A 23,422-nucleotide genomic window follows, 5' to 3' on the forward strand; every position below is an offset into this window, starting at 1 on the left:
AAATGGAAAGTGTGGGTCCCGGGCGGGGAGAGTCGGGTCAGGTCGGGTGTCGGGCGGTCGGGTCAGGAGATCCGGTTCGAAGTCCTTATTTTATTAATAAAAAAACATTAAAAAATATTTAAAAAATTCAAAATATATATTAAAATAACAAAAAATATTAAAAATTCCAAAAACAATGCGAAAATGTTTAAAAAAACCAAAAAATATTAAAAAATCTGAAAAAACATTAAAAATTCAGAAAATTCCAAAAAATTCCAAAAATTCCAGAAAATTAGGGAATGTCTGGAAATCAGTTTTTGGCTTAATTTCACTAAATCTTAGTGTTTAATTTCATTCTAGATTTAGTTAAAAAACTCGTAAAAAATGAGCCTTTAAAAAAATTTTCAAAAATCGAATAAGCCATTAGGGCTTTACTTTAGGGCTTTTGACTACTTTTTCTTTTTTAGAGACGATGCTAGATCGCTGGTTGTTTATTTTCTTCATGATTATCTGGTTGCACACCTTTAATAAATTGATTGTTATTTTCTATTTTAAAAACGGTTAGGTGGAACCTTAAGCTTTTTCGATAGGCTGTCCGGTACGTTAGTAAGCGAACATTCAAGTTTAGATACCGAAAGGGCACTAGTTAGATCGTTAGTGTAATCAAGTCTCCGAACTTTAGAATCTCTGATTTTCGCGCATATCGAGACGATACTCCCACATCTTGATTAGGGTTTCTAGTCGACCCTTAATTATGATTAGTGGCGGCTCCAATGGAATTCGTACATTAGACAACTCTCGTCGCACGAGGTATAAGGCTCGGGAGTCCCTCGGTCTTTGGATTAATGAACTATTTGATTTGTCCTTCAAACGAATTAATTAATGTTCACATCCTTCAACAAATACCTCTTGGCCTAACCGATTAGGACGGGTAGGTCGCGACACCATGTCAACACTGTTTTCTTTTTGACGTCTCATATAGGCAGATTTTAATGGTTATCAGTGGCAAAACTTTAACAAAGGGTAAATATGTCACATGAGTACAAGTTTAGAATTTTAATTTATGATAAATATGTCACAGTAATCAAAATTTAGGATTTTTGTGGTTTTTCCCAAATTTGGAAAAACAATGTTACTGATGCCTAACCAAATTTATAGGACTAGTCACTGGGGAAATTCCTATTTGCCCCAAGAAAAAACACTTGTAGTCTATTTTTGCCCCCGGTAAAAGGTTTCGTTCTAAAACGTCTCCTCAAGTTTCTAAAAAGTTTCATATAACCCCAAAAGTATCTCCAGCGGCTTTGCTCCCGGCAAGAAAGGTGGTCATATAACCACTCAATTATTAACTCTTTAAGTGATTTGTAACTCGAATTAGGCAGTACCGACGTGATTAGAGCCGAATTTTGTCAATAAGAATAGGCTCTCCCTAAATTGTGCATTATTCTTTTTCTTCCAGATACATCACTCAAACCATGTAATTTGCCCTGATAGCATATGACAAGTAATATGAAGGTTAGTTCATTGTGTAGCTCATAACACACAACGACGATCTCATACAGACCCAAAGATAATAGAATAAGCTGCGAAAGCGTTCTGGATGACGGGCTTCGGTAAAGATGTCCGCAGTTTAATCCATTGAGGAAAAATAGGATGAATATAAGGTTATGCAGAATGAAGAGAATCATTTTCAACGTGCTTGTTCGTTCGTGAAAATCATTAATATGAGCAATCTGTATGACGGTATCCAATGGAGGTGAGGAGAAGATTTCTTGTTTTCCATTTAGGAAACTTGCCATAAGAAGGCCCTTCGATCCTAAAGAACGACGGTGTCCATTGTTAGAAACTGAAATCAAAATCAAAGCAAATGGATCATGCCTAGACAAATCATATATATAGAATCATACGACTGCTTGCCCGCGTACCTGATCAGATACGATGATTACGTTCGTTCTTTCGCATTCTCAAGAGTGTCGCTGTTCTCCATCGGCGCAAAGAAGCTCCCAATCAGACGCTATCGACTCGGAAGAATGGAGAAAGGCTTGAGGTTGCCCCGGATTTTGGAATCCTGTTTGGTGATTCATCAAATTGTAAGGTCCGCACGTAGAAGTTCGAATCGAAGTCCGGACGCTCTGATTTTGACGTACCATAGATTTTTCATTCCACTGAAGTTATATTGGCTTTACTTAGGTTTCAAAGATATTCTGTTATGTCTTAGGTTTTGTGCTTAAACGTAGATCTAGCATACGGGTTTAGGCGAGTCCGGGTCCGGGTCCAGGTCCGGGTCCGGGTCCGGGTCCGGGTTATAAAATGGGATCGTTCGAAATAGGTCAAGATTTGATCAATCCGTACCTAGCCCTAATCGAACAAAGGTAACCCTCTTTTTACCCTATTATTTTTCTTCGAAAAATGGGTCATATTGTTCATGTGTAAATATTTTTAAGAAAAATATCTCTGAGAAATAAAGAAATAGAAAATCTGTGTATTGGTCGCAAACTTATGATAGCTTTTAAATAACCGCAGAATTAATTTGCTCGATACATTGTAAAAACAAATAAATAGCACTTTGCAAATTCTCATAATCACTATGATCAAATTGATTATCAAATTGAAGAAAAGAATGTCTAGATATCGTAATAAAGCTAATCTCGTAAAGAGTACCTTATAAAGAAAACAATGTACCGAGTATTTTTTTAAACAAATAAAGAAAAACAAGAAAAAAAGAACACATTAATTAAATAAAGCTCCTACATTTGGCACGATGGTATCGGTTTTTAGCTTTCGACCAAAAAAGTGACACTCCTTTGACATTATATAACATGTATTTTTTCAAGACATTACATGTATCCTAGCTAACAAGAATGAGCATTGTATAAATTCAACTATTCTCAATCCTCAACTGTGACTATGATGATTCAAGCAAAAAGAAAAAATAAATTTCTTCATATGTTGGCCAAGTCGTAAATTACTCGAGCAATGTCAAAGATACTAAGATTCATCCACTAAATTAGTTTATTAAGTGATGCAACGTTTTGTAAGTGGTTAATTAAATCAGTGGCCCTTCAAACACCAATCAAATTTTGTTACAAACAAATTTAGGACGCGAATCTTAGTATGTTTGTGATGTTCAAATTATTTTTTTGTTCACCGAATTTAAAATAAGGAATGATAGAAATTTTATACTTCTTCGGGATATTATCCATTTCAGTTCATGACAAACAAGACTGCATATTGTGTAACTTTGACCATTCCAAAATTTTCAAACAAACCAAAGATAAAGAAGCTTATTCTCGTGCCGGGTCAAACAAGGTTAGAACGGGTTGACCCGACCCAGGTCAGTGTAGGTTGACTTGGTTGTTTTGCATGTTGAGAAAAAGTCCACCCATACTAAATGGTACGTTGGAAGCTTATCTAAATACCTTCCGCGCCTTCTTCAATCAAGTGGCGTTCAAATGCTTGTACAAAATTGAGACACTAGAAGCGGAGTCGGCCTTTATTTCCTTCCTATTAAGAAAATGAAGGAGGCGGAGTTCAATTATGATAAGGTCGTGCGAAAGACTTCCAGTGGTTACGGTATTCGCGGTTCGGATGTCATTTCGCGGAATTGCCAGTTCTTTTTTAGGCCAAACCCAAGTAATTGGTCGATATTTACATTCTTCTATTGTTTCCGTTAAACTAACAGGGGGTGCTCAAAATTGAGCTAAGACTAAGAGTTTCGTTCACTAACAAAAAGCCTCTTGTCGAATGAGCTGCAATGTATATATGCTCCTGTCCCCTAAATAGGAATTTGCAGTCCATAACCAAAAAGAAAGAGGATTAATATCACGAAAAACCCCAAATTGGTACACTTGTAACAAATTTACCAAAACTAATTTTTTAACCATTAAAAACTCCAAATTGGTACACATGTAACAAATTTTCCCTCCGTTAGTTTATGTTAAATTTCACCGTCAAATTGCTGAGTTTGATAACACGTGGCAATTTGACGAGTATACTAGTTTGGGGTTTTACCCTCTATTTGTTATAAGTGTACCGGTTTAGGATTTTTCGTGGTATTAATCGAATTTAATAGAAACTAACATACGGTAAATTTGTCACAAATGTACTGGTTTGGGGTTTTTTATGGTAAAAATATCAGTTTAGTGTAAAATTATCACAAGTGTACCAATTTGGAGTTTTTGGTAGTCAAAAATTTTAAATTTGAATAAATTTGTCATAAGCGTACTAATTTGAGGTTTTTCGTGATAATAATAATAATAATATAAAAAGACAGCCCAATTCGGCGTTTTATCCATTTTGCATCGGCCCAATTTACGAAACCCAATTTTCGTCAATTAAACCAATAAAAAACCCAGAAGCTAGGCCAACTATCAAAAAATTCCCTCGTAAAAACACGGCCGTGCGAATCGAGAAGCTTGTAGAACACACGCGAATTTGGCGTCGCAAAAAAGGAAACCTCGCTTCTGCCCTCCAATTTAAAAGAAAAAAGAAAAAAGATTCGTTTCCTCATTTAGAATTGTTATTATTATTTTTTGTTATTCCGTAAATTCGGCTGCACAAAACAGGAAACAAAGACGCACGTACTTAAACGAACTCGACGGCTTCTTTTAAGCGCACAGCATTCTGATTCTCCGCCCCCCCAACCGAAACTGAAGTTTCGCACGTCCTCGTTTCGTCGTGTCTTGTCTTGCCGATCTTGTTAGAGAGTTTCCTCTTACTTTGGTCCCGACAAACTCAATGCCTTCCGTGCGTGGTTTTTGGAGTTTAGGCCTGAGCGGGACGACCCAGACCAGTCACGACCCCCGATTCTCGGGCGTCCTCAATCTGTTGGTTAGACGGAAATCAGTGTTCCACGACGTCGGGAGCGGCACGACAACATATGGGCGCCTCGCTGAGGTGGCAAGAACCTCGATTGTCCTTCCGCCGGCTTTTCTCCAATCGCAGTTGGATAGCCACGTCTACATTGACTGTGTGCTCGCCCCTTTCGGCGTTGATGGCCGGAACCGGTCCTCCTTCGCGACGCGGATTCTGAGGGCCGCCCATGGTTTGTCCAGGCTCCATCCACTCGGTTTCCATATGACGGCGATTCTGGACCTGACGATCTTGGAAATTTCAGAAGCGGAGGATTTGGATATGCATGAGTTGATGGAGCAACTTGACTCGGAATCGGGCCCCGTCACGAGGGGCGCGGCAAAGTCGGCCATTCTTGGGCTCAAGGAGAAGGTCTTTGCTGCTGAAGATGGGGAGTGCTGTTCGATTTGTCTAGAAGACTTTCACAGGGCGGAAAAGGTGACGGAACTCCCTTGTTCCCATGTATTCCACCGACCGTGCATCATCAGGTGGTTGGAGAGTAGTAACTCCTGCCCACTGTGTCGCTATCAGTTAGATACTTAGATAAATGAGCCCCATTTCATAATTTTGAGGTTCTTGTTGATTTCTTGTTGAAACTTTGGATGGTTGTACAAGCCCAAATTCACACGGTCAATCTTCATGTTTCAGAGAAATACAAATTGTGAATATAGTGAACATTGTGCGCTGTTTTTCTTTGTTATTTCATGTTCTCTTTTCTTTGTTTTCTGCGCTAGTTACTTCCTCTTTAATTTGATCCAATGGTCCAACTTAAGACAAGACGATGTAGGTACAGTGAGTAGTGAAGTCCCATTTCCAGACTACTCTTTCCATACATCGGACCACCATGGTGAGAAAAAAAGAGTAAAATGCTCCGAAGCAATCGAGAGTGAAAAGAGTAAATCGCTGCCATACCCAAATGATAGGGTAGTCATTCTGAAAATTTCTTAATTTCGTCCCCATGAAAATGTTTCATATCGAAATGGCTCCTCAAGTTTTCTGAAAAGTTCCATATTACACCAAAAGTATCAACAGCGGCTTTGCTTCCAGCAAGAAAGTGGTCGTATCACCACTTAACCATTAACTCTATAAGTTCTTCGTAATTGGAATTAGGCACTACCAATGAGAATCGAGCCGACATTATTCTCTTTTTCTAGATTCATCACACAAACCATGCAATTCGCCCCGATAGCATATGACAAGTGATATGAAGATCCATCGTATCATGTAGTTCATAATGCCCAAGGATGATCCTATAGAGAAGCTAAGATAATAGCGAAAGCTTTGCAACATCAGGAGCCTGAACATAATGGCAGCTATAATATTCTGAGTATCTGTGCGACTCAGTAAATCATTTGAATACTCAAGATGGCAACATTCAACTCTAATATCAGCTAACATCCCCACTTAATCTCAGGATGGTTACAATAACACCGCCGGAGTTCGGACGTGAAGCGTCTTGAATCCTAAAGAATGACAGTCTCCATTGTCATAGCAAGATTACGAATGTTTACTTTTTCTGCATTTTGCTAGAAACAAAAACTAAAATGAATGAAAGTGTAATCGACTCCCAACTCAAACTAGACACCCAAAGTTTTTCTCGAAGAGTGTTTTGAAGTTTTTGCTCCCATCTGTTTTTCTTCTTTCTTTTTGGTTATTTATGAAGTAAACATAATCACACAATAGGCAACAATACAGAACCTATCATATCAACTCCAAAAGACATGGTAAGACAAGCCACGAAACCAAGCTTCGTGAAGGCAGCATTTCACGAATCTTTGATACTGATTTCCTGGAAACAGGAGCTGCTTCCTTGGAATGCCAGTTTCAGCTTGATTAGGATTCTAACCGACAACAAATAAGTCGACAACAGAATCATTGAGACGACAACTGAGCATACGGGAGTTGCCACAATTCAACAAGAAAAACTACCCAAGCGGTCAATCGATATCAATGATAAATCATATCTAGAGAAGTTTTGTCCTAAATTAATGTGGAGGCTTTCTTTGCCCGGTTTTCTCAATTGATTGGATAAAATTCAATCGAGGAGGTGCTCTATCCATTTTTCAACAATAGCTGGAGAACCATACCATGGTCTGGATACGTCGTCAGAGCCAACAGGCGAATGATAAACCCCATCTAAGCTGATGTTAAGCGCACCATCCAAATGAGCCGATACTTCTGGCACAACTCCATCTCCCCATACATCTGCTTGCCCGCATACCTGATCAAAACATAATAATTTCAACCCACTCCTTAGCAACATATAGCTCCGCTATGTCTATCCATCAGTTTCAGAAATAGGCGTGAAGAAGAACTCAAATAAAAATTCTGATGCATTCCTCCACAAGTAATTCCATAGATGAATGGTTCAAGGTGCCAAAATTAGTTTTACCTGCTTGTAACCCTGCCCAACAAAACGGGCACGCCAAGTGGAGGTGTTTAATGTTGCACTTTCTACATCATCAGCAATAGCAACCTCAGAAATCAATTGATCTCCATCAACTGGAATTGCGGACACAACATTGATCTCTGAGCCACCGAATATACGAGCACCTTGTATATACCTGGACTTTGCACTATCAGTTCAGAGTCCAAAATTTATTTTTTTTTGGGTCAAAAGAGTCCAAATTTCAGATGCTAATAAATTGCTACTTGAGTCTGATCTTCATTAAGATGGAGAGATAATGTTCCAACTAATACAATACTCCAGTTCTGCAGTATACATGGTGCTTTTTCGAGTGCTAGCACTGCACTCTTCAGATTTTTTCTCTTTAAAAAAATTTAAATTGCATGACTCAACGGATATTTTAGCATGTGCAGAATATTCCTGTCCTTGTTGGTTAGCCATACATAATAAGCATGTAAGAGTCCCATTTCCAGGGAATCTGTTCAACATGTTTAGCTCTCTAATTGCGCCATAATGAGAGGACTCCTCGCTTCTATTTCCAAATGAAGTTTCCCAAAAGGAAAATCAAGAGGCTTAGCAGTAAAGCATCCGCTTTCACTAGAGAAAATGTCTATATATCTCATCTGAATCACACAATATTTAGATGACTTTAAGGGCCGCGTTGTTTCACTAATAGTTGTGAAACAGATCCCAATATTGAGCAGCAAGTAATTTCCTCCAGAAGTGCATAATGTACGTATTGGCTATCAGCAAAGCATGCTAGAAATTTGCTACTTCGAATTTCCAAACAAAAAACGAAAAAAGGCATGAGAAACATGTACAAACCGATATTCTCTTACATCCTAACATAGGTGCATGCTCTAAAAACTTATTCTACTCCACAGCTGAAATTAGATAATGAGTTCTTTCCTGTTTTTCTCTTTTCTTTTTGCAACCCAAAAACTTCGCTAATACAACGAGATAAATTCTCTTGCAGGATATGCTAGAATATCCTCTTAGAAAATGCTACAAGGATATGGGAAAGGTTTTCTCAAATTCAGGCTCATCAAGAAAGATGGAGAACAAGAGACATTTTGGCCACAAAGTCTTTGAGAAAGGTAATTACCCTATAGGATAGGAATTTCTAGCCAGTCTTCCAGGTGCCTAATACAATAAAACTTTTCCAAATGAACGAACAACAACTAGAGTAAAAACTACCACGAAAGGAATCCTTGGAGTATAGAATGTTGGTACCATCCATGGGATAAACCCCTAATAGATCTTAAGTCAGAACACCAAGTTTTAGGTCAGGTCAACAAGAGGAGATGCCGTGTATTAGTGAAACAATAAAATTTTCATGGCAAGATATAGTCCAATTGCATAAATCTCTGTACTGTAGTATCTTATAGTGACAATTAGCTAATCACTTTGCTTTTACATGAACATTCCAAAATGAAGCAGCTAACCAGAGGTTCTTAAAACTATTTTAGGATAAGAAAAAGGACCAAAGTGATGAGATGTACCTTCCTGCAACACACACATACTTCAGTTCTGGAGTATACACAGCATTTCTGCAATTCGTCTCAACATAATCCAAGAGACCCCTGGTTTGATCTATAACCCCAGAAAGTCCTTTTGGAGGTGGCCTGATTACAAAGATGAAGTAATTGTACTGTTTCCTTGAGTTCCAGACTGAGATCTAACAAGTAAATCAGTGTACAGATAATAGATATACAGCACGTCATAGTTATAGGCAAAGAGCCAGAACAAGGTATGAAGGGGCATAGAGAGATCGAGTCAGAAACTTTGAAACCTACGAGTGAGGAGTGCCCAGAGTCAATAACAGAGATATATCGCACACTCCAAATTCTTCCATATAGACACGTGCTAACCATCCTCCCGCTGAGTGTCCGATCAAAGATAACGAGCCACCTAAAACGAGAATGAGAAAGAGCTCCTATCATGTGATTGGAAAGGAGAATGTAATCCTTCAGTGGAAAATATATAGTGGAAGGAGGCAGGGAAAGTACGACGAGAGATTTCCATGATGAAGAGTTAAGCCAAGAGCAAGCCCCATATTTTATGTCAGAAAGGATTCGGCTAAGGAGTTACGCTTTATAAATTACACACTGCTCTAAAGAAGTGATTGCGCAGCTCATAGGACAGACCACTCAAAAATTCAAATATCTTGAGATAGTCAAACTTGCTCTCGCGAAAAATTATTGCCCATGCTTTATCTGCTCTCAATTTTTCACCTTTCTATGTTTTCAAGAAAAGAAAAATTGCAGTGGTTCAAAAGTCACCACCTTGTCTTACGCCAGCATCGAGCACGACCTCACACAGTCCAGATTTTTGCGTCCTATGGTTCATTAGCATAATATGTTCCTCAGCGCAAAGAAAGGCGTAACAGCATTATGCAAAATTAACCTACAATTACCTTCAAATGCCCGATGAAGTTTTGCACGCTGATGACGATCACATCGAAAGCGAAAAAGCAAAAGAAAGATTACATCTAATGCGACTGTTTCGGGAACATTTGTTCCTCCAGATCCCACAACATCAACGAGACACCACACGAAAATGCAAGAAACAAGCTCATAGAGTGGCCTCAGAGATGCAATGCAGCGTACCTCGAGCCAGCTCCTTCGCCTCTCGCACGGCCTCATCGACCCTCTTCAAGTACCTACGTTCCGCCAATTCACCAATTCCGAGAAAAACGACACGAACACGTCTAATTACGTCCATTCGAAATTGCCCAAACCAAACCAAACCCAACATCAAGCATCGATCGATCGAGCGAGAGACGGAGAGAGTACCAGTCGAGGACGGGGCGAGGGCGGAGGGTGCCGCGCCAGTAATTGGGGTCGACCAATCCGGCGGCGTTCCTGAACCAATCGAGCCGCGACACCTTCGCGACCACGCTGGGGACGCCGGTGCCTTCCAGCGTGAGCTGCAGCTTCCCGTAGTCCCCCGCGTTGTTCCCTAACCCCTGCCAAAAAAACAAAAAACTCCGGCTAAAATCAGCAACGACCGAGTTCAGAACGAGCGTTCACTTCCCAATCACAGCACGCACAGACCGGAAGAATGACGGCGGGGCGGCAGCTTGCGGCGGCGGCGGCGGCGGCGGAGGCGGAGGAGGCGGCGGCGGTTGCGGCGGCGGAGGAGGAGAAGAGGGATTTGGAAGGAGGGGATAGGACCAAATCCATGACCGCCATACAAATCTTTCTTCTTCTTCTTCTTCTTCTTCTTCGACGTGGTCGTCGCTACTTCATTCACTTCTTTTGCGCGCCTTTTTAGCGACTGTTACAGTACGGTTCAAAGAGGCGTACGGATCGGTCGTAGCCGTAAATATTTTTTTTTTGGCTGCGAAATATTTTTTTTATAATTTAATAAAATCGGAAATTTGCGGTCCTCAACTTCGCACCTCGCGCTCCCCACGCAACGCCTGTTCTTGAATTTGTGGTTTGTGCATTCAAGTCCTTCAATTAGTCGAACTTTTTGCAATCAGGTCCCTCTCTCTCCAATTCCGGGCAATTAAAGCCGACCTGCCCACCCGATTTTTAGCCAACTCTATGATGTGAAAACGAAGGAAAGGAATCAATACCAAGCTACTGACACGACACCCAATATACGATTAGCCGAATTCTCGATATATCCTATTCCATATGTCACGACCCGAGTCGATTAGGTGAATTGAGCACGAGCCGCGCGCCATAGACGTGATCGAGTAAAAGAACAAGTAAAGTATAAGTATTGTTCATGGACAAGGATTGGCCATAGTGTGTTCGAGGGAGGGGAATAGAACTATCAAATGCTATATATAGGAAGCATCTAGGGGCATGAAGATATCCTTTGAATTCTTTGACTAGTGTAGTATTTCGTTCTCCCAAACTGGTGTCCAAAAGTGATCTTGGAGTGCTGCTCTCTTGGGTGAGTGTCAGTGAGAGATCCTTCGAATCCTCGGAGAAATTATCAAAAAAATCTTAAACCTATTATAATTATGCAAATTCAATTATTAACCTGTCAATCGTGTCAATTCAGTCTTAAACATTTTCACATTGTGCCAATTGAGTCCATCCGATCAATTTTAACCGAAAATCGCTGACGTGAATGACACCTGTCCTACGTGGCACGACTAGCGCTAACGTGGACATATTTTAACAATTTTTTGAATTTTTTTATAATTTTTCCTTTTTTTTCTTTACTTTTTTTTTTTTTGGATCGAGGGCCAGCAAGGGTCGCTAGCCATAGGTGAGGGCCGGGACACCTTCGCTAGGCACGGGCAAGGGCATCACAGCCCTCACCTAGGCCCTCGCCAGCCACACCGAGGGTCGACAGGCGAACCTTGCCAGCCCTCAATCAAATATTAAAATATTATTAGAAAAATGTCCACGTCAGGGTTAACCGATGTCCACATCAATGATTTCATGCCAAAATTGACCGGATGAACTCAATTGGTAAAATGTAAAAAGTTTATTACTAAATTAGCATAATTAAAAAGTTAAAGATCGAATTGGCATAATAATAATAGGTTTTAGGACTTTTTTTTGGTAATCATCCCTTGAATATTTAGTCCAACAAAGAGGCCCATACTGGGTTGTCTTGTGTAAGAGTGAAACACGAGAGGAAAGGGGACAGGAAACACAAGTGAGAGTGAACAACAACACGGTTGGAAGTGTGATCGTGTCAAGGATTGCACTGCCCGCGCGAACCAAGCATAGTGTTGGTGACACAGACTGGCAATAACTATTTCAAAATCAAATATTTGGTCGGCACCAATCAAGTGACTCCATTGCACAAATACAAGTTACACGACAATATTAAGAAGTTAGTTCAAGTTCAAGTTCAAGAACTAGGTGTCCATTTTTTCCTACAACTACAATATACAAGAACGCTAAGCATAGTAAATATATATCCAATCTCAATTTTTTTTTTATAATACTAACTATTTCCCTCGCATTTCATGCGGATATATGCGTATATGTTATTTTGAATGGTTAGTAAGGTCAGCGACATGAGATTTGTAACATAAGAAACTAGATTATAAATGTATCGTAAGTTCATTAAATTTTCATTTTACTATAACTTTAAATCGAATGAATTTTCTTAATTTTTAATATACGGGTTATTTAAGACATAATGGAAAATGCTTTCATTTCCTTAAGCCTATGAAATTGTGCATGCTCAGCGTTTCTTCCATGCTTGCCTATGTATTGCATCTACTAGTGATGAGGATGTGAACATCTAATAGGATTACAATGCGGTGATTTCTCTATGTGACGTTGGAGGACTTGTCTAATCGACATAACTTTGTTGTGAAGTGATGTATCCTATGCGTCCGGTAATATACGGTTTTCTACTCCGGTATCCCAAAGTTATGTTATATCACTCGTATAACGAACAGTCCACTCAAACTTAGGTACTTCTTCACAATTTATCTCTCGTCAAGATGACACTAGATTCGTTAATATGTAATCTTTGCGGTTAATTTTTCAACTCTATCCGACTCAAAACTCAATCAGGTCGGCCCATCTTCAGAACGAGCTTTTACACGGCCCATGGGCTGCGGCAAAACCCTATCATTCAGCCGAAACTCGACATCTCAAATCTTCCAGCAAGTGTTTAACTTTACCTTAGAGCTCCCCACTTCCGAGCCTAGGCGAAGTTTTGCTCTAAGTACGCGATGCAAAGCGTCAATCCTTCCGATCATACATCTCTTCTGGAAGTACTTACAGGATTAGAAACCCTTTCAAGGGATGTGTCTAAACGTCAACTCGGTATTCCATACGACTCTAGGCAAAAGTCTAGGCTTGCCAACAATTTAATCCGAATTCGCGGGCCGGGATCAAGAGGGATTGCAAGTTAGGTCATCGATTTATGGATGATTAGTCTTGTCATATGGTGAGATAGTAACACCAAAGAAGCAATTCAAACTAAATTAAAGCATCTTTGGGAGAATAGTCTTAGTCAATATTAGGTTTATGGTTACCTTATGCTAATGTACTTATGTTCCAGATAAGATCTTGCCTCTAACCAGTTCCATCTAATGGCAGTCGAGAAAACATCAATTCCAAAAGCTGAGATACACAAATCTCATACCCACTCCACGCGATCTATGCATCCTGTCCAAAAAGGCGTATACACTCCGAAGTCACGACCAAGCAAGACAACCTACACAAAATCCATCTAGTCGCAGGCAAACACAAACAGGTCGTAAAGGGATTAGAAAAGAAAAAAAAACAGAAGCGGCGCATATTTTACTATCCCTTAGGAGCCGAATCGCCTGACGCAACCTTTTCTGGTGCTTCCACTACCTCAGCGGCCCCTAAAGTGGCGGTCGTCGTGGCCACACTGTCGCTCGCTGAACCAGCGGTATTGTCAATCGTGTCTCCTCCGCTACCCATCCTCAAGGAACCCATGTCCGGGGATGTAGACCCGGAGACATGCTCTTCCGACTGTTTTGGCTGATTAAGGGCACGGCAGTGCGGGCAGTAGTAAGTGATGAACGGGAAATCCTCCTTCCTAGCGAGCCCTGCACAGAAGCAAGAATGCCGTGCTGTTACTCCCCACCAAATGACATCGCAATCTAAAAAGAAAGATCATCGCCTGCATTTGTTAAATAAAACAAGCATGACAAACTATATAAACAAGATAACTCGCTTACCATTGTGCATGTGGCAGTTACCACATATGAGCGCATAAGACTGCATTGGATCCTCGCCCACAAGCAATGCTGCAAGTCGAGCGATCCATCCATTGTTCTGAATGGATGATGCATCTGGATAATAGTGGTCAACAACCAATTGCTCGTGCTCAGCTGCTGAAGTGGGTGTTCCTCCATCTGATTGACGCGTCATGGTACTCCCTTCACTGCTAGCCCTGGTGTGCAACTCTTTTCTATTCCGTAGCCCACTGGACTGCGCAAGCTCAACGTCATTGCTCTTCCCCGTCGAGGCAACGGACTGAGATTCGTCTCCTACAAACACCTTCAAGCCAGAATCTGCACCCAATTTCGATGCCAGGACAGTTGCGGCAGCTGCCTTGGCTGCTGGATCTGGATCATATCGCTGTAGAGAAAATCAACATTAAGTATGACGCCTTGACTTTGCAAATGATACAAGACCATGCCCAAGAACAGATGCACAAACTACAGGAGGAAAGAAACGTACATGAAACAAAGTACAAAGCTCAAGGAATAGCTAAGAAAATAGATATAGTTCCAACTACAGCATAGTTACTGCATAATTGGTTTATGTATTTTGATGTTTCGATGTTATTACAATATGAACTTAATTCCCCAAGTTGTACCTCTCACAAGACTACTGCACTACCTACTCCTAAGCTATGAATGGTGATTAAAAACAAGAATTAAAGACTGATGAACATTAAACATAAGTGAGAGTGTTTATACAGAGTGCATGCGACATGAGCACAGCAAAATGATGTTTTTAGCAACAAGCTCCCTTCTATCTATTTCCATTTCCAGATACTATTTATTAAAGTCCCCAGGCCCTGCACTGATAAAAGACCCAACTATGCGATTGATCCTTTTTTGCAGCCCAATACCGCAAAATTTGCACTTGGGCATCAACCACCTAACCAATAGTACCAAACTAACAAAGCTAACTATCAGCCAGAATTTTTGGCCCAAAAAAAAACTCAGTCAAGATTCACAATGAATATAAGTCGATGTTCAAAAACGCACACCTTCAAGAGCTACTTGATAGTTGAATATCCACACAGGTTCCAGAAATTAGGTGTTCGTAAAGTGTATAGCATCAGGGAGTCGATTCTTTTTATATTTAGTCTACCTTGCTTTACTACAGTCTTTATTATCAAATAAACAGGTAAATACCCAGAGTTCTATATTTTGTGAAAATCAATCACGTTGGTTAGTAGCAACCCCCCCCCAAAAAAAACAAAAACAAAAAAAACCAACCCAAAACCGAACAATAAAAACAAAAAGCAAAAAAAGAGTGAGAGAGTGGAAAAGAAACTTGAGGGAAAGCAAAAAAATTTGACCCCATCCTACCAATACGTAGGGTAGTGGAATCAAATTGATGTTTACTTCAAACAATTGACTCCTGTTTCAATCAAGTGGGTTCATGGAAAGAACGGGAGTTAAAATGTATGAAGTAAGAATTATGATTCTGCAATTTGACTTATTGGTTGACAGTCAAATCCCTTAGATAAATGCGTACATTGTCCCATTGCAAAAGGACCTCAGCCTAACTTATTGGCCAACCATTGCATCACAATTCTGCAATTTCTCTTCTTAACAATGACATAGCAATTTACAATAAAAAAATGGGGCAGAGTAATAAACGCCTCAAGCAACATCACTCGTACTAACTCTTTTACTTCAGAGAGCAATTCTTTCAAATGACTTAACAAAGCAAACAAATAACAATAGAATATACCAGTGTGAAAATGCCCCCCACCCCCAAAAGACGTCACCTGAATTAGCTGCTGAGTAGAATAATAGTTAGTCTTCTCTTTAAGTTCATCAATTTTCGCTTGCCTCTCAGTCCGAAGCCGCTCGACAGTTTTTTGGTCCTTGCGATCACCTTTAAAGTCAACACGATCAAACGGTCAGACAATCAATATACATCAAAAATCTCAAATTCAACATCATGAACAAGAAGTTGGGAATTTGGGCCAATCAAGATAAAGATGAACCTACACCTAATATGAAACAGATCATCCAAGGCATAGCCACACATGCTAACACATTCAGACCAGAAACAAAAATGTGCAGATGTAACTTTTATCCCATTCTCTGAATTCAAGATGCCTAAGTTTGCTAAATAGTAAACGACACAGCATCAACAATTATCTGCAATTTAGTAGTGGATTTAATAATCAACTCAACCAGTTATCCGCAGACAAGATGTTTTACAAAAAATGGTCCTTGAACGATTGACAATAAGTAGGTGCCATGTAATCAACGAAATAGTTGAATTGTAAATCAACTGATCCATAGAGATTTCTGTTATAAATGCCGGACGGAAATAGTAAATTGAACTCCACAGTAAGTTTAAAGGAGAGTTTGATCAAAAACATTGATTTATAAATTTTGGTTGAGAGCAGGCCAAGTATTTATTAAAAGCTCCATCCGTTATGACTTCTTTTAAACAAAAAGTTTAAGAAAAAAGAATTATTTGACCTTAGAAAAATTTGATAAAAATTTAAGATGACTTCAAATGACTTTGCATTGTTTAGATTTCTACAGTTGAGGTCTTAATTGTTGTTGAAAAGTCAAATCTCTAATGCTAAAAAGCAAAAGGTTAAAAGTAAATAATCCTAAATCTTTAGTCTCATTGAAACTACAAACATTACTTTCAGTATATACAAGAAATATGTAAAAAGGATCTGAAATTAGAAATTCAGAGTTTGTTGCTATTAGAAAATGAACTTAAAGACAACATTTGTGAGCAACTAGGCTAGAAAATGGCGAAAATGATACTATATTTTCACAAAATGAGTCAATTTTGATAGTATAAAAAAAATGTCCATATAGGTCTCCTCTTTCTTTCTTGCTTTTCCTCCAAATGTAGCCATTGCAAAGTCAAATATTTGTTGAACTGAAAAATGAAAGTTCCATCCCTGTAGAGCTAACAATTTGACCTACATTAGATGTGTAACCTAAGAAGGCTCAACTAATTTTACTTGTCCCATGGCAATGCATAATTCAAAGGTGCTCTCTAGCCAAGTTGAGATACAGTTTCAACATCAACATAGTGAATACATGGGATATTCTAATGTTAGTTTAGATATTCTGCGCTACTGGCAGTGACCAATGACACCCAGCTTTCAGTTTCTGAAAATACATAGTGAATCATTATAATCTTCTAATGTTGCACCTGGTTACCCCAAAATTAACTCTTAACATCTACTCCAGCTGTTTGCATAAGCTACTCCGGTGTGAAAAGCTACTCAGCAAGTTTGCATAAGCACCGGTTACGACGTCACCACACACTCTGCACGCCTGTCCTCCCTCAGAAAGAATGTGGATCAACATTATAAGGTGCCTCTCTTGTACAAACAAGCTCTTCAAGTAAATGGCTCTAGATTCCAGAGCCTCAAGGTCACAGCAGAAAAAGAACTTCCCCACCATTAAAAGTTGCAAGAACATAAGGTAGAATTTGATTAAGGGTAACAGTGTCTGGCTGCAGTAATAAGTCCTCGTCAAACAGGCCATTAAAGATTTAAAGAAGAAAAGGCAACATCTCTAGGTCCTACATAAACACTAGAGAAGATAAAATAGCACCTGCTTGGACATGTTCCTAATTAGTCACTCAGTGCTTGGGGCAATATGATTAACTTAAAGAGAGAAAATGGAGGTCATGCCGCCCCTACCATTATCCCTCCCCGTTTTTCTTCATTTTGGCAGGAGAGTGCAGTTTTATGTCCATAATTCCTCCGGTGAAACCTGTTTAATAAACTATACTAACAATAGGACGCGCCCCCTGCTCATGTTGTGCATGTGGCAATGGCAACATGAGGGCTTTAAATAGTGTCCGATCAATTCTAGATTGATATTGCCTGCCCCTAAAACAATCCTCAATCAGTTTTGTGTTTTCAACAACAAAACAGAAAGACTGGATTTTGTTTGCAGCCTTACTTGAATATATCACATACATGGCTTAATTTGTTCCACCTGTTCATTCTCAAAAGTTTGAGAAAAAAACATGAAGAAGAAAAGCTACACAATTATAGCAAAGTACACTAGAAAACAAGCAACTTAAAATTGTGTTAGAAATTCGAAAATCAAATCGTTTGATTATTTATCCAAGCCTTTTCTTGCAATGCACAAGAAAAAACCATGACAACATTGAACAAAGGGATTTTATCCGGTTAAGTAAGTCCCAGGCTCTTCCGCAATTCTGTAAATTGTCCCCATTTTCCCACGCCATAACCTCTATTAAGACAAAAAAAACTTATGCTCCGCAACTTTTAAATTCATGATCCACTAAATAATAGAAATAGCATTGAGCATATCCACATAGACAGAATCAATCAATGAAAGACCAAATTATGAACCTCGACGACTCTTTGCAGTGTGCCCATAAATCACAACAAAGTATCAATTAACAAAGCATTCTCTCTCTTCTCAATCCAGGGAGAAGACTCCATCTATAGACCAAATAATATTCAACAGACTACCACCAAGGGTACACATAACGCAGCCAGCATCAGAAAAACTAAACAATTGTCACCTTCCACTATCACAATCTTTCTACTACTTAGTCCCTAAATTCTGCTTTTGGATTCATCACATAATTCAACGTATCGCCATTTCCTATCTTCATTTTAAATCAGGATTTTGGCCCAACTTTACATTTGGCATTCATGCAGAACTTAATAAAAACAATCAGGAGATATCCATATCCCAACTGCTAAAACTACTGCTTCCTAGTGAACTTTTGCAAATCAATCATGTACATTTTCTCAAAACCAATGCAACAAGGACAGTGCAAAATCTAAAACCATATGAAAACAAGAAAGAAGAGTCTACAAGAATGAGAAGCTATTTACAAGGCTATCATTTGGTTCGAGACACTTACACATTTTTGTGAAGCTGACAAGAGCAGAATAAGATGCGAAAGAAAGAGCAGGCAAGAGGAACATGGGCAAGACCCGAAAAGCCCTCATTTTCCAGTCAAGATCCACCGACCTAGTCGTCACGACGGCATATCCCACCGCGACAATCTGGAAGAGCCATCGTCACTCAGTCAGTGTGTATGTGTAGGTGTGCGATCTATATCATCGCGTGCGCGCGAGAATAGCAAACGCGCACAGCATGTATCTACATATATATATACCTCGAAAAGGAGGGAGAAGAGGATGAGATGACGGGCCATTCGGCGCCACGAATGCGATCGCCGCTTCATCCGGGAGAGCACGGCAGCTTCCTCCTTGGAGATGTACTGCAGCCGCTTCTCGAAATCGTCACTCCGGCTCATCCGGAAGAAGCCGAAAATCCAGGACACCAGACCCTTCCTCTTCTTCTTCTGCTTCTTCTCATCATCAGCACCATCGCCATTGCCCTTCTTGTCGTCCATCGCCGTCTCCCTCTCTTTTTCTTTCATCCGCTAGCAACCCATCATCGAAAAACTCATTCAAGAACTCAACCCAACAGCAACACAACAAATGGAATCACACCCAGTTGACAGAAGGCTAAAATCATCGAAAACTCATTCAAGAACTCAACAGAACAGCAACACAACAAATGGAATCACACCCAGTTGACAGAACGTTAAAATCATAGAAAACTCGTTCAAGAACTCAACCGAACAGCAACACAACAAATGGAATCACACCCAGTTGACAAAACGTCAAAAATTAATAGAAAAAAATAAAAGGAGCAAACGAAAGGAACGAGAACGAATTACACATCCGTACCAGAATTCACAGCGAGCACGATCCGATCTGCCTGTTCTGCTCCTTCTTCCTTAGAGATCTTCAACGCTTTTGCTTTATCCGAGAAAAGGGTCGGTGGGGGTCGGCCTCCCAACCCTCGAATCCCTTCCTTCTTCCCCTGCTTTTTCGAATTTCGGCTTCGAATTTGTCGAGGATCCCCAGGATCGAAGCCAACCCAAGACGTGAACCCCACTTCTTCGATTGACACGACAACGAGGCCGACTGAAGAGGATTAAAGTAGGCTACTAGTGTTGATAGCAATAGGGGGAGAGAGAGAGAGAGAGAGAGATTTGTCAATGGAAGGGTAGAGAAGAGGGTTCCATTTGCCTTGCGCCCATGCCCTTGCTTAACCCCTCCATCATCATCATCATCATCAACCGCGTCCTTCGCTCCGTCTCTCTCTCCTACCTTTTCCCTTCCAAGAAGTTATCGTTTTCCACACTGAAAAAAAATGGACGCTTGATCGTGAAAGTGCTATTTGGAAAAAAATTAAAAAGAAAAAGATTAATGCTTGGTAGCCAAAAACACAAACGATTATTGTAACGAAAAATCTCAAACTGATATATTTATAATAAATAATTTAAATTAATTTTTTGATTTTTAAAAATTTTTCAAATCGATACATCTGTAATAATTTTACCCTCTGTCAATTTTCGTTAAATTTTACTATTAAATTTCTGAATTGAATAACACGTAACAGTTGACGGATCTACTGGTTTAGGGTTTTACCCTCCGTTTGTCATAGGTGTACCGGTTTGTGATTAATTCAATTTAACGGATGGTAAATTTATCACAAATATACCAATTTTGGACTTTTTTTATTAAAAAATTAGTTTTGGGTAAATTTATCATAGATGTACCGATTTAGAATTTTTCGTAATCAAAAAATTAATTTGGAGTAAATTTATTATAAGGGGTTAATACCACGAAAAACCCTAAACTGGTACACTTGTGACAGATTTACCCCAAACTATTTTTTTTACCATAAAAAACCCCAAACTGGTACATCTGTGACAATTTTACCCCGAACTATTTTTTTTACCACCAAAAACCCCAAACTGTACACATATGACAATTTTACCCCGAACTATTTTTTTGACCACCAAAAATCCCAAACTGGTACACCTGTGACAATTTTACCCCGAACTAATTTTTTAATATTATTTTTTTTATTTTCGAATTTTTTTAGTTTTTCTTTTCTTTTCTTTTTCCTTTCCTTTTCTTTTTTTTTTCCTTCATCTTCATTGGACCAACAATGGATTGTTATATTGTAATTGATACCACAATAACGTGACACGTAACATAAATGCTACATTTTGACCCAAAAAAAAAACATAAACGCTAAATGAAAGACTTTCTTTTATATGCATGAATTTTCATGACAACCACTTTTTTCTACATTTAAATGTCTCAAGTTTTATTTATTATATATTTCAAGTGATCATATTGATTTATGAATCGCCATGCACATATAATATCTCTCATCTTATATATAAAATATACTAATTTTGTAAATTAATCTGTTAAATTAAATTGGCAAGCAAGACGTATATAAATTGTTGATCAGCTGTACTCCAAACTTAGGTAACAAGCCTACGTTGGACCCCATCAGTTTGCCTATCCACTTGCACCCAAAAATAATAAAGACACGACAACAATATAATGCCTTTTTCGCGAGACATTTAAATGTAGAAAAAAGTGGTTGGCATTTAAAATTAAATGCGCATATAAGAAAGTCTTTCATTTAGCGTTTATGTTTTTTTTTGGTCAAAATGTAGCATTTATAGACGTGGTCACATTATTGCGTGATCAATTACAATATAACAATCCATTGTTGGTCCAATGAAGATGAAGGAAAGAAAAAAGAAAAGGAAAGGAAAAAGAAAAGAAAAGAAAACTAAAAAAATTCGAAAAAAATAATATTAAAAAATTAGTTCGGGGTAAAATTGTCACAGGTGTACCAGTTTGGGGTTTTTTGTGGTCAAAAAAATAGTTCGGGGTAAAATTGTCACAGGTGTACCAGTTTGGAGTTTTTAGTTGTGACATTCCGAATTTCGGCCCATTTTTGGGATTTATAAAACGTGTAATTCGTCAGTGTGCTTATAGTAAAATCTCGCCCTGAACCGATCACTCTCGGTTATTGTTTTTAAAATTGAGATTTCGCTAGAATCGCACTCGATCGAATTTGGTCGTTATTTAGAGCCCGAACTTTGGTGTCAAATTTCTCGGAGTTTCGTGACAATTTAATTGGACGGTGTCGATATTATTGTGGCCAGCGTCAATATTGCCCGGGATATACGAAAAGTGAAATTTTGACCGGGTGCGGATTTGGACAAGTAGACCTCCCTCGTAGTGTGCTTTAGTTATTATCTTTTGGCCTTTTTCCTAATTTATAATTAGGGTATTTCGTGGGCCGTTGGATCGTTTTCGGAATTGAACGAGGATCGTCGGATCGCACTCAAGCGCGTTTGACTTTCTCTCTCTCCTCTCCTCCTCCCCGGTTGAACCCCACGCCGTTGCTGACCTTTCTGATGACTCCCTCTGCTGCTGTCTTCTTCCACCCACTCCCATGATGATCTTCACGTTGCTCCTGTTTTGTTGACTGATGACCCCACGTTTCTGTTCTACTTTGTTTGCTGCTTCTGCTGACTTCTTCACGTGCTGCTGACTGCTGACTTCTGTTTTTGCTTGCTGCCCGCTGACTTCCTCTCTTCCTTCACGCCCGCTGACTCCCTCACGTTGTTTCTGCTCTCGCTGATGACTTCTTGCTGCATCTTCACGTGTTGCTTTGCTGACTGTTGACCCATGCTGCTGCCCATGATGCTTCACGTGGCTGCTGCTTCCTTCTGCTGCCTTCTTCTTCCTTCTCTTCTTTTCTTTGCTGTTTTGTTGCTGCTGCTGCTTGCTTCTTCGGCTTCTCGCTTCCTCTGGCTTTTGCTGCTTCCCATTCCGATCGACCATACCAGCTGCTCGTCAACCACCACAGCCTCGCCTTCCGGCCCGGCCCGGAGACATGCCGAGCCGTAGACCGCAGCTGCTTGCTCCTCGCGCCAAACACCCTACCGAGACGCTTTCTTCCCCTTTTCCCTCTCGCCATCACCACCCCTCGGCCATCACCACCACCCACAATCACCCTCACACCATCACCGACCACCTGAGCTGCCATCCGCTGTCCGCCCTCGCCGTTGCTTCGCCGGAGTAGCCGTTGCCGTGCCAAGGCTCTTGTTTGCTCCCTTGCTAGGTTGTCTTGCTTAGGCTCTCTTGTAAGTGGCTTCCTAACCCTTGACTAGGCTAAGGGGTGACTAATGAGCATGTTAGGGATGGTTTAAGGGCTGTGAATAGTTGGTTTAGTGGCTGGTTGTGCTTGGTTTGCTTGGTGGTGCTTGTTGGTTAATTTCCGGTAAGGTTGCTGCTGCGTCGCTGCATTTTGCTATTTTTACTGTGACTTGTGTGAGCCGAATTTGAGGAAGTGTTCTTCATGAAAGTTGTTCATAACATCTTGATGTTTGACATATATTAAATCTGGAATTTTTTGAGATCATTTAGTTCCATTCGTAAGTCCATTTTTGGACCGGATTCAGTCTGCCGGATTTACTGTTTATCCGACCATCTGGTCTCTCCGATTTTCTACAAATTTTTCCAGACCTCTTTTCAACAAACTTCCTTCACAAAAATTGTTAAGAACATTTTTTTCTATGACATATAAAAATTTGAAGGCTTTCCAAAATGATTTGGGTACTGGATGAGATGCATTTTGATGGTCAGGCGGTCTGACCGGACGGGTTG

General features: G+C 39.8%; 3 protein-coding genes across 4 annotated transcripts; 1 reads left to right on the forward strand and 2 right to left on the reverse strand.

Annotated features, from left to right (window-relative positions):
- The first annotated feature begins 4,708 nt into the window (after window positions 1-4,708).
- LOC130137216 (probable E3 ubiquitin-protein ligase RHA1A) lies at window positions 4,709-6,442 on the forward strand. Its single transcript, XM_056308022.1, has one exon. The coding sequence runs from the start codon at window positions 4,714-4,716 to the stop codon at window positions 5,368-5,370; it is 657 nt and encodes a 218-aa protein (XP_056163997.1). The 5' UTR covers window positions 4,709-4,713; the 3' UTR covers window positions 5,371-6,442.
- Window positions 6,443-6,509: 67 nt separating this feature from the next.
- LOC130137215 (uncharacterized) lies at window positions 6,510-10,443 on the reverse strand. Its single transcript, XM_056308021.1, has 7 exons — window positions 10,291-10,443; window positions 10,030-10,202; window positions 9,844-9,896; window positions 9,031-9,145; window positions 8,737-8,859; window positions 7,220-7,391; window positions 6,510-7,048 (listed from the first exon to the last, which is right to left on the reverse strand). The coding sequence occupies exons 1-7, from the start codon at window positions 10,426-10,428 to the stop codon at window positions 6,863-6,865; spliced, it is 960 nt and encodes a 319-aa protein (XP_056163996.1). The 5' UTR covers window positions 10,429-10,443; the 3' UTR covers window positions 6,510-6,862.
- A 2,697-nt stretch (window positions 10,444-13,140) lies between these two features.
- Window positions 13,141-19,962, reverse strand: LOC115692364 (uncharacterized protein At2g24330-like). Of its 2 annotated transcripts, none has more exons than XM_030619189.2 (6): window positions 19,619-19,962; window positions 19,039-19,308; window positions 18,781-18,925; window positions 15,671-15,780; window positions 13,878-14,280; window positions 13,141-13,745 (listed from the first exon to the last, which is right to left on the reverse strand). In XM_030619189.2, the coding sequence occupies exons 2-6, from the start codon at window positions 19,303-19,305 to the stop codon at window positions 13,474-13,476; spliced, it is 1,197 nt and encodes a 398-aa protein (XP_030475049.1). In that variant the 5' UTR covers window positions 19,306-19,308; window positions 19,619-19,962; the 3' UTR covers window positions 13,141-13,473. The 2 variants fall into 2 exon arrangements, with proteins under 2 accessions (XP_030475049.1, XP_056164005.1); XM_056308030.1 differs by lacking the exon at window positions 19,619-19,962 and adding an exon at window positions 19,411-19,425 and having other exon boundaries at window positions 19,039-19,330.
- Window positions 19,963-23,422: the final 3,460 nt, after the last annotated feature.

Source organism: Syzygium oleosum, unplaced genomic scaffold (genome assembly GCF_021117445.2).
Source record: "Syzygium oleosum isolate NSW1041296 unplaced genomic scaffold, Sole_v2.1 Sole_v2.65, whole genome shotgun sequence".
In the NCBI taxonomy this organism is placed as follows: domain Eukaryota; kingdom Viridiplantae; phylum Streptophyta; class Magnoliopsida; order Myrtales; family Myrtaceae; genus Syzygium; species Syzygium oleosum.